Source organism: Rutidosis leptorrhynchoides, chromosome 2, assembly GCF_046630445.1.
Source record: "Rutidosis leptorrhynchoides isolate AG116_Rl617_1_P2 chromosome 2, CSIRO_AGI_Rlap_v1, whole genome shotgun sequence".
Lineage (NCBI taxonomy): Eukaryota > Viridiplantae > Streptophyta > Magnoliopsida > Asterales > Asteraceae > Rutidosis > Rutidosis leptorrhynchoides.
Window position 1 is genome coordinate 248,134,917 of NC_092334.1, and position 10,125 is coordinate 248,145,041.

The 10,125-nt window shown below is 39.3% G+C and overlaps 1 protein-coding gene across 1 annotated transcript; it reads left to right on the forward strand.

Annotated features, from left to right (window-relative positions):
• The first annotated feature begins 8,794 nt into the window (after window positions 1-8,794).
• On the forward strand, window positions 8,795-9,760 carry LOC139888635 (uncharacterized). Its single transcript, XM_071871632.1, has 2 exons — window positions 8,795-9,314; window positions 9,408-9,760. Exons 1-2 carry the CDS (start codon window positions 8,795-8,797, stop codon window positions 9,758-9,760), a joined length of 873 nt encoding a protein of 290 aa, XP_071727733.1.
• Window positions 9,761-10,125: the final 365 nt, after the last annotated feature.

Consider the following 10,125-nt stretch of genomic DNA (forward strand, 5'->3'; position numbering starts at 1 on the left):
CCATCTTGCTAAACACTCGTCGTACATCACTTGCTAGACACGATTTGCACTCGTAATAAGGTTTGCAAGTCCTTATTACGCATACACGTCGTATCGACTCGTTAGTACAACGACCGCCTCTCTTGATGATATATGCAACCGCATACACAAACAAAACATAACACAAGAATCATTATCACAGCACAATAGCATATTAATAATATCCGCATTACTAATATAAATGTTAGTCAACCTATAAACAAGGCACTAACTAACCCCATTCCGACCCGTAATCCTACAAGTCCCGCAACAAATTTAGCACACACAAAAGTCTAAGTCTAGGCACCTATCTCAAGTCACCTAAATCCTTTAGACCATGCTCTGATACCACTTGTAACATCCCAACCCGTAATACAAACGACCACGCGAAAATATCAATTAAAATTTTTTTTTTGCTGGAACAGCATAAGGCGCGGCGCGCCATATGGCCGCGCGGCGCGCTAAACTGGCCTGTCCAAAAAGTCATGAAATGCGAAAATGTTTGACCACTTCCTGACGTATTTGGACAAAACGATTTTAACCATACATTAATATATGTAAAACTAACATGTTCCATTAATAAAATTAGTTTTACGAAGACCGGGCCCACATCGGCCGTTTTACGAATTTCGTACGAAAATACAAGTTTTCAACCACATGATTTGTAATACAAAATAAAGGCCGAGCATGGCGATTGGGGATACACTACCCAATCCTAATCAATCCAAAAGCAAGCCTTCTAAAGCAACTACACAAGTCCACTAGTCCCCGCTTACCCGAGCCTCCGCATCCATGCAATCTATAAAAAAGTCAACAACGAGAGGGTAAGCTAACGCTTAGTGAATGCAATACTTATACATATACATATGTAATTTACCTACACGCATCCACTTACAATACCATGCAAACAAAATGCATAAACGAGCTAGCAACACCAAACATACGACTAGCAACAACGTTAGTATATAAATCGCCACAATAATATACTAAATCACAACAATGCATAAATATAACAAACCGTTCCCCGCTATGGCACTACCGACTTGTAGACGACCAATAACGTCGAGTCTCACTCGTGTGATGTCACCGACTTGTGACTCATCATAAGGTGTCACCGACTTGTGAATCACCATGTGGCATCACCGACTTGTATAGCCCCACCTAGTGTCACCGACTTGTGAACACTAAGAAATGTCACCGACTTGTGACTCATCATAAGGTGTCACCGACTTGTGAATCACCATGTCGCATCACCGACTTGTGAAGCCCCATCTAGTGTCACCTACTTGTGAACACTAACAAGTGTCACCGACTTGTGAATCACTTCCCCAACTTATAGTATCACCGACTTGTGAATCACCATCTAGTGTCACTGACTTGTGAGCACTAAGAAGTGTCACCGACTTGTGAATCACTTTCCCAACTTATGGCATCACTGACTTGTGAACCACCAACCAACTACTAAAGGAGTCACCGCCTCGTGAACCACCATGAGGTGTCACCGACTTGTGAGGCACCTAGCGAGACACTACCGACCCGTAGTTCTCTTAACCCATAACCTCAATAAGTCACCAACTTGTGACATAACGCCCACTACTCACGATGTGGCACCAAAGGCCCACATCGCGTACGAGTAAATAAACTACATACATACATGTATAAATATTCCACTCACCTTGTCGCCTTGAAGAATGCCACCGAATAATCCGCAATCGCCGATGGAATGTACCTATTCCATTTATCACATAACAAGTAACACAATTAGGGTGGATATACAAATCAACCCAAATTGACAACTAGTGCAATTTCGACCCAAATGCACTTCCAAGCACAAATCGTGCCCACACTAACCAATAATCACTAACACAAGTGAGAACGGTCCTAATATGCCAATCAAACCCAAACATAGGTGTTAAACACCTATCTTGCCCAAAATGACACTTAAACCCTAATTTGACCCATAAGAAGTCAATATCACGCCATTAGCAAGTTTTGACACCAAAACATATTTAACTCGGTTCTATGCTTCAACTTAATCCATTTTAAGTTTATAAACCTTATTAAATCGGCAATTGAGTCATAATCACCATCAAACCCTAATTTTGACTCTAGTCAAAATTAGTCAACCATAAGAACCCTAATGGTTTCCAAAACACCAATAATCACTAATACTAGTGATTATACACCATTTACAAGTCTTAAACATGGTTAAATCATTAACCAACCCAAACCCACCAACATCAACAATAACTAGTTACAATTACCCATTTCACCTCCTAAATGAGTTTTATAACTAACTAGTTCAAAACCCTAAACTTGAATATCAAATTACAAAGATGAAGTTCGGAGTTTGAACTTACCAATACCGCCAAAATGATGCCGTTGACGAGTAGTACAACTTTAATACCCGAGGTTTGACCCGAAACACCCTTCTTCTTCTCCAATTGGAGCTCTCTCTCTCTAAAACTCTCCTATCACTCTAGGGTTTGAAGATGAGAGTGTTTGATGAGTGAAAATGAGCTCCAATGGAGTTCTAGATCAGTTTTGGTGACCCTAAACCAACCCTACATGAAAAGACCAAAGTACCCCTCATTTAAGCCCTTTAAAAAGGCTGAAAATTACATCATACGGGTTCGGCGCGCCGCGCCGAAAGGTGGAGCGCCGCTCCAACCTACAGGTCAGTTTTCAGAAACTTATTTTGGCCATAACTTTTTGACCATAGCTCCGTTTTCGATGAATCAAATATCGTTGGAAACGTAATAAGATTTCCGCTCCAATGGTAAGGCTTTGAAACATCAACACAAACTTCGGCGTTCGAGCAAGCAACACGTACACTTCATACACACATCGTACACCATAAATACATTATGTACAATAAATATTTGGGTCTTACATCTAACCCCACGTGGAATGTTTATTTTCATACTTGTGTTCAAAGCATAAAAGTATGATACGTATATGTTTCTCATCCCATAATTTAAAGAGTAAAAGTTGTTGAAAAGGTGGGACTATGATCTCACCGTAGTTCCATGCCAATGTACTTGTAATTAAACGTTGTGCAATGAATGTTGCTTAACCTTGACCTAAACAAATAAATTGTATCAATTACCGGTTACGACACGAGGTCGGGTGAAATGTGTTCAATTAGTCCTATGGCTCGTTACGACTCGATTAATATAGCATGTGAGTCAAATTGTCAAGTTTCATGCAAGATATAAGTATAAAAGCATGTTAGAACGATTGCATAAGTGTTTGGTTAAGTTTGACTAAAAGTCAAACTTGGTCAAAGTTAAAGTCAACGAGGTCGGGTCCGGTTTCTGACCATTACACATAAAAACGTAATCATATATAAGCATGTTGGCAAAATTTCACGTTAAACGGAGTTGCTAGTAAGCGGGAACGAAATTGCAAAAATCAAAAAGTGGCTTTGATCAGGGGGAATCTCGCGATCGCGAGGGTCCAAGGCCAAAATGCTTCGCGATCGCGAAGTGGCCAGTTTCAGCAGCTATTTGCTGCATTTTGACTAGTGCACGAATTTATCTTCAATTAATCATAAAACATAAACTGTAAACGTTTAGAACACGTATCTTATATCGTTGGAAAGGTAATTTAGCAAGGAACACAACTAAACATATTTCATCAAATAAAAACATCATTTAGAATAACCGATTTCTCGTCAAGTGATCATTAAAAGTTCGTTATCAAAATTTCAAGTTCATAAAATGCATAAGATGATTCGGGAACTTAATACACATATATAATACGCCGTTTCGTAGGTAATTACGCATACAATACTACTAAACACTTACAAACAACATTGCAAGACTTTTAATGCATCAAAAATCACATTCAAAGCTACTAAACCCTAACCAAGAATCACAAATTCAATAATCATGTTAAGGAAGTTTTTCTAAGTCATTCAACATACCAAATCGAAGCTAATGATACTAGTAACACAATTAACACATGAACTTTAACATATAACATCATTTAATCAACTAAAATCAAGGATTTGGCAAACCCATTTCAAGTGTTCATGCTAGTTACTCAAAATAACGAGATCTAGCATACAAATTACATATACGACGTCACAATGAGCCATAGACACTAATTAACACCATTTCAAGTCTATAAAACGAATTTAGAGAAATCTAGAGTTTTTAGAAAGTTACCCAAAAGTGATGAAGTTAGTATCAAAATGTAGAGGACGAAGAGAGGATTCCAAATATGCAATCGGATTTGTTGTAAGCTTCCTAGATGTGAAATAGAAGATGAATCTTTGTTGAAGATGAAAAAGATGCAAAAATGGAAGTATTATATGAAAGAAAATGGAAAAGAGAAAAAGAAATTAAATGAATGGAGGAGGTGAAGTGGTTGACTAGTTGACCTAGTCACAACTTTGGCCATTTGACACTATTAGTCCCTCAAGTTTAAAAGCGGGTGCGTGAATTTACCGAACGAATTATTTTGAACATGCGAGAGTAAACGGAAAATGTTATAATCCAATAACGGGAATATTAAGAATGTTAGTTAACGAAAGGTACAAATTTAGATAACGAAAGATATTATAAAAAAAAGACGGGCGTTAAAATGAATAAACGGAAAAAGTCGGGTTGTTACATGCTGAGCGTTAGCAATCTTGACCTGTTTCTCATATTCGTCAGACATCTCATTAAATCGCTCAACATTGTCAACTGTCAGGCAAATAGCGTTGAAACAATTGTGAATCCGCTGTCTTTCAGCTTGAAAGAATGTGAGTTCGCGGTATTGTTGTTGTACATTTTGTGGTAAAAACTTGCATAGTTTGCGGTAGAGTTTGTTGGCTTGCTTCTCTTCTGTAGCCTCCTCCGCATCTTCTTCTTCGTGGTCTGATGCTTCGGCGTCAGAAGGAAGATTCAAATCTTTATTGCCGGGCTCTTCCAAAATATCTTCAGGGATATCTCCAGTAATGTTGTATAGCTGTTCCGGCTCCCCTGTAGAGTCTGAAAGCACAACTAACAGTGAATAAGAAATTAAAATAAGTTAGGAGATATGGAAATAATATTCGCAGAATATATGCGGTTGTATTGAATTTCGTTAACTTACTTGTTTCTTGCTCAGCAATAGAGTGAAGGCGTCCTTTGCGGGGAGTAGTTGCCCCCTCCGTCGTCGCTTTACGTTTTCCGCGGTCATCGCCTCCGGGAATCGAAAACGTATTGAGAATTGGTTCGTCAATAGGTATTATTTCGCTGACGCCCTCTTTTAAGCGGCGCGCAGGTCTAATCCCGTTAACATCCGCGGACCTCATCACCAGCTCAAGGTCAATCTCTGCAAAATGGTACCGCAAAAAAAGTTATACAACTATAGGAATAGTATATAATGCGTATTTGTGTAAAACAAAAAGTATAAGCAATATACTTTTGTTGGCTGTGTCGACCAAAAGAGCGTCACAATCGCCCCATAGCCAATACATAGATACTCCGCCAATGTAAAGCAGCACGTTGGAGTACACCCGCATAATCAAGCCCGCATTCTTGATTGATTTAAGAATATCTTGTTCAAGATCATCTGGGGTGATCTTGTCATTCACAGTGGCGTCCATCTCGGTACACCAAGTTTTGGGTATGTTACTATCGACATGGGCGGTATTATTGATAGAGAAAAATGAGTTGCGCCAATTCCCAATAGAATCCTTGGGAGAAGTCATCATGCCATGATGACCGCAGAATGAATACCACCCCTTGTCATAAGGTGTAAGGCTATTAAAAGTGCGAAAGGGGTTTAGTAATGGTTGCTTATTGAGAGTATTGCAATACATCGCAAAAAGCACAATCTTATCAATAGCGTTAGGGTGGAGTTATGCAACTGTAACCTCGTAGTATTCGCATACACTGCGAAAGAAGGGAGTAAGCGGCAGGCGTAAATTTCCATGTGATATGGCGGCCTCGTAGATGGTAATCATGCCCTTGGGAGGGGCATTAGCTCTATCCTCCGCTGATGGTGCGGTGGGCGAGAATTGTTCAAGGAGTGGATAATGTTCTTGTAGGGATTGGATTTTCGCCTCCGTCATATATGAAACGAAGGCGCTAGGTGTGTTGGTAAATGACGAAGATGCCATTTGTAATAGTGTAAATAGATTTGGTAACGGATTAACAAATAATGAAGGATGAATTGCTAAATCGAAAGTGTTGCGTATAAATTTGGGAAAAACAGTTTAATTGATTGAGAAATTGAAGATGAAAGCGCAAAGTTGTTTATGTGAGTCGATTGGCTATTTATAATTAAAATCTAGGCGAAGAAGTCGTAAACGCAATGATTAATTTTTAACGGCTAAAATTACCGCAACGTTACAATGGTAATTAAATAGCCGTTACAGCGTTTCTGATTTAACAGCTTCGCAAAGTTGCAGTTATTGTTACGCGTTGCCATTGAGAAATCATCGGTAATAATTTGGCGATGGAAATTATTAAAAAAGTTGTTGCAAATATTTTTTAAGTTGCATATCTTATTCTTTAGAGTTTATCACGATACATTTGCTTCGCGAAATGTATCATAATAAACTGGGGGGACTATACATAGCATTGTATATGTATATTTTATTTACTAAAGGCTGAAAGTAGAAGTTACGTGAAGTATATTCAAAAGGCTCGGAATATTCGCTGAAAATAAAGATAGCGGGTCAGTTTTCGCTCTAATGAAAGACTGCGGGTCGCTTCGCTAAGTTTTCGCGGATAGTTAAGCAATCCGCAGACTGCGGATATTTTGAATACTATAAATAGAGAGCTCGGCCTCTCATTTATAGGTTGTTGATTCTCTATCATTTGCCTAGACCTTTATGATTTTCACTTGTGACTTTGCCCAAGGAATTTCTACATTGAGTTAAGGTGAATCATGCTAATTAACAATCAAGACCGGGTCGGGGTGGTTGATCACTTAATTGAAAAGTGAAAGATGATCATCAGGGCCCAAAATAATAATCAAACATCCCATCCTCCATCTTAATCTCATTGCACTCAATCCTTAATTAAGTAACCTCTTGATATAGGATTGATCAATTAGCGCCATCTGTGGGACATGTTTTAAAATTAAACTCGAATTTTTTTGTTTTGTGCCGTCAAACAACTAATTGGCTTGTTTAATTTCAATCGTGTATCGTTCTGATGATTTGTATGTATTCTCTTGGGCGTATCAGTTGATTTGATTATCGGCCATGGCGGCAAACACAAAGCAAGTAAGTGGTTCAGCGAATGCTGATGTGATGGCTGGTGAATCACAGAATGCCTTGCCGTTCAATTCGTAGACAAACGTTAATGCTACTACAAGTAAAACGGATTGAGAACCGTTCGATAAAACTTCTAATGATAACACCGCTAATAATGATTCGCAACTAGAGGTTGCTGCAGAAAAAATGGTTGCGCGCAGAAATCTGCAACAAAACCGCGATGAAACCATTGCTGAAGTTAAGCGGCTAAGGGTTTTGGCTGGAAAAGCGAATTTGAAAATAGACAAATTTGTTGGCAATGCTATTGAGCAAGCTAAAAAATACGCCAAGTTTGGTCGTGAACCTCGTATACCGCGAACTTAGTTATGGCCGTTGAATGATTCTGGATTACAGGTTGATCGCTTAGTTGTTGAAAATCACGATAGTGATAGCGATAAGGCAGAAGAACATGTCGTTTTAAATTCTGTCTATAATTCAAAGAATGCGAAAGCGCCAAGAGAAGAAAGTGAATTTTCTGATGATTCAGATAGTGCGGAGGAATTTGTAAAAATTCCACATGTTAAGCGTAGGCGGTCACCAACACCCTATCCTCGCCATGGGGATGAGGGTGAAGCTTCTGATGCTATGCGCAGAGAAAATGCTCAAAATTTCTTAATGGATGCTTTTAAAAGCATTGCGCCTAAATCAATGCAACACAAGTTTGAGCAACCAAGTTTTTTACAAGATATGATAGCTAAATTTTGTGCGGAAAATACTGATATCCGCACAAAAAGGCGACTGAGATTACCACGGCTGCCGACAAGTTTGTCCAGCATATCTCTGATTATCCGATTATTACACCACCCATTGTGCCGGCAACATTGGGAGTTTACTCAGGATTAACTGATCCCCTCGATTTTTTGCAGCGGTTTGACGGGGTGGTAAGCACCTATATTTGGGACGAGCCCGTTGCGTGTAGGGTATTTCCTATGGTTTTACAAGGGTCAGTAAGGGAATGGTTCCATAGCTTGCAAGCTCACAGTATTATCGGTTTCATTGATCTTCGCGATAAATTTTTACTGCAGTTTCAAAATCTTTTGCCGCAGAAGAAGACGCATATAGAATGTCATGATATCAAACAAGGCAACAAGGAAACTTTAAGCGCATTGCTTACACGATACATTTATGAGTGCCAAAAGATACCTAGTTTGAATGAAGATAAAAAAAATCTCTGGATTTTTGCATGCTATTAATCCGCAGCGACATTCAAGGCTTGTGCGTTGACTGCGAAGAGATGTTCTGCCAACTTTTGCTAAGGTGCAACAAGAAACGTATGATTATCTCAGAGGTGGAGAGGATAGTACTATAACCCCTGCATGTGGGTGGGACAAGGATAAAAGTTGGCGGGATGATAATGATTCTTTTCGTGATGGAAATGGCGATAGTTATCGCGGTTCAGGATATCCACGGCGAAATGGCGGCGGTGGTTAACCGCGCAATGATAGACATCAAGGTCAAAATGATAATCACGGATATGGCCGTCGGGATCGCTATTCTACGCGAAAATGGAACAACGAGTCTTTTAATATCATTCAGATGTTAACAAAAACACCCAAAGAAATTCTTTTGCAAGAAAGGGTTGCGAGATCTTTTCCTGATCCTCAACCTTTAGCGGAGAATAGTAGGCGAGACAAATCTAAGTTTTGCATTTTCCATGATGATTACGGTCATGATACCAATCGCTGTAGAGATTTGGCAGAGCTGATCGCGGAAGCATATGAGCAGGGCAAGCTAGAACATTTAATAGCGCAATGTGCTACAAGTACTGCGAATGCAATTATCTTTCCTGCAGATTCTAATGCTCCGCAAGTGCCAAATGCTGCTGATCGAAAAGCTCTCACGGTGAAGAGTCTTGGAGTAAAAATGGTAACTAAGAAAGAGAATTTGCGCAGAATTCAGGTCATTAATGTGGTAGAGGTGCAAGGCGAAATGTCAGTATTCCAAATATCTGCACATATCGCGAACTGGCAATGTCCTTCTATTACTTTTTCTCCTGCAAGTCTGACCGCGGATATTGATAAGCCAGTGGTGGTTTCATGCCACATTGTGAATACTGGTATTGTGATTATGAAGGTACATGTTGACACTGGTAGCAGTGTAGATGTAATGTATGAGCAGTGTTTTAGCAAGTAACCTGCAAACATTAAAGCTTTGATGAAACCTACTGCGGTTTCGCTCTCGGGATTTTCAGGAGAGTCAACTTGGCCTATTGGTCAGTTGGAATTGCAAGTTGAGTTAGTAGATGACTGTGATGAATCGCTAAGGCGCCAAGCTTTGTTGAATCTTTATATAATGCGAAATCAGTCGCGGTTCAATATGATTCTTGGGCGCACTGCTTTGCGTATGTTTGGCACAATACCATCCACACTGCATGGAATAGTTAAGTTTTCTGCCAATAAGGGTATTGGCACGCTAACTTCTGTGGTGGTTGAGCCATTTTGTGCGATGATTGTGGCGCGAGAAGGTGTCGGTGTTGAGGGGCATGCAGTTCACCCTAAATAATGCACGCATTTGTAATACAAGAGTGTCGATAGAATGCTTAATCACGTTTGTTCATGATCAATATGATACTTTCATTTTTTAAGTTGTTAATGTAGAAAAATAATGAATAAGACAAAATTAGTTTCGGTGTTAGTGATTGTTTCTATACAAAGCAAAAACACTGCGTGTGGCTACGCGTAGTGATTATTTTGCAAGATACAATTGCTTAAGTTTCAAAACACTGGATTAATGTTTGTGCAAATGCGACTAAGTATTCACAGATATTTTAAAGCATATGGCATTATTTTGCTAAGTAATGATGCAGTTTGCTTATGCTATATTAATGCGGATATATATTGCGAAATAATGATTTTAAAACCAAGTGA

What these genes read in the sequence shown, in the direction of transcription:
- LOC139888635 (XM_071871632.1), top strand. Translation starts at nt 8,795, where the DNA reads ATGTTAACAAAAACACCCAAAGAAATTCTTTTGCAAGAAAGGGTTGCG. An exon ending in ATGCCACATTGTGAATACTG is followed by an intron (nt 9,315 to 9,407) that starts GTATTGTGATTA and finishes CAAACATTAAAG; the next exon opens with CTTTGATGAAACCTACTGCG.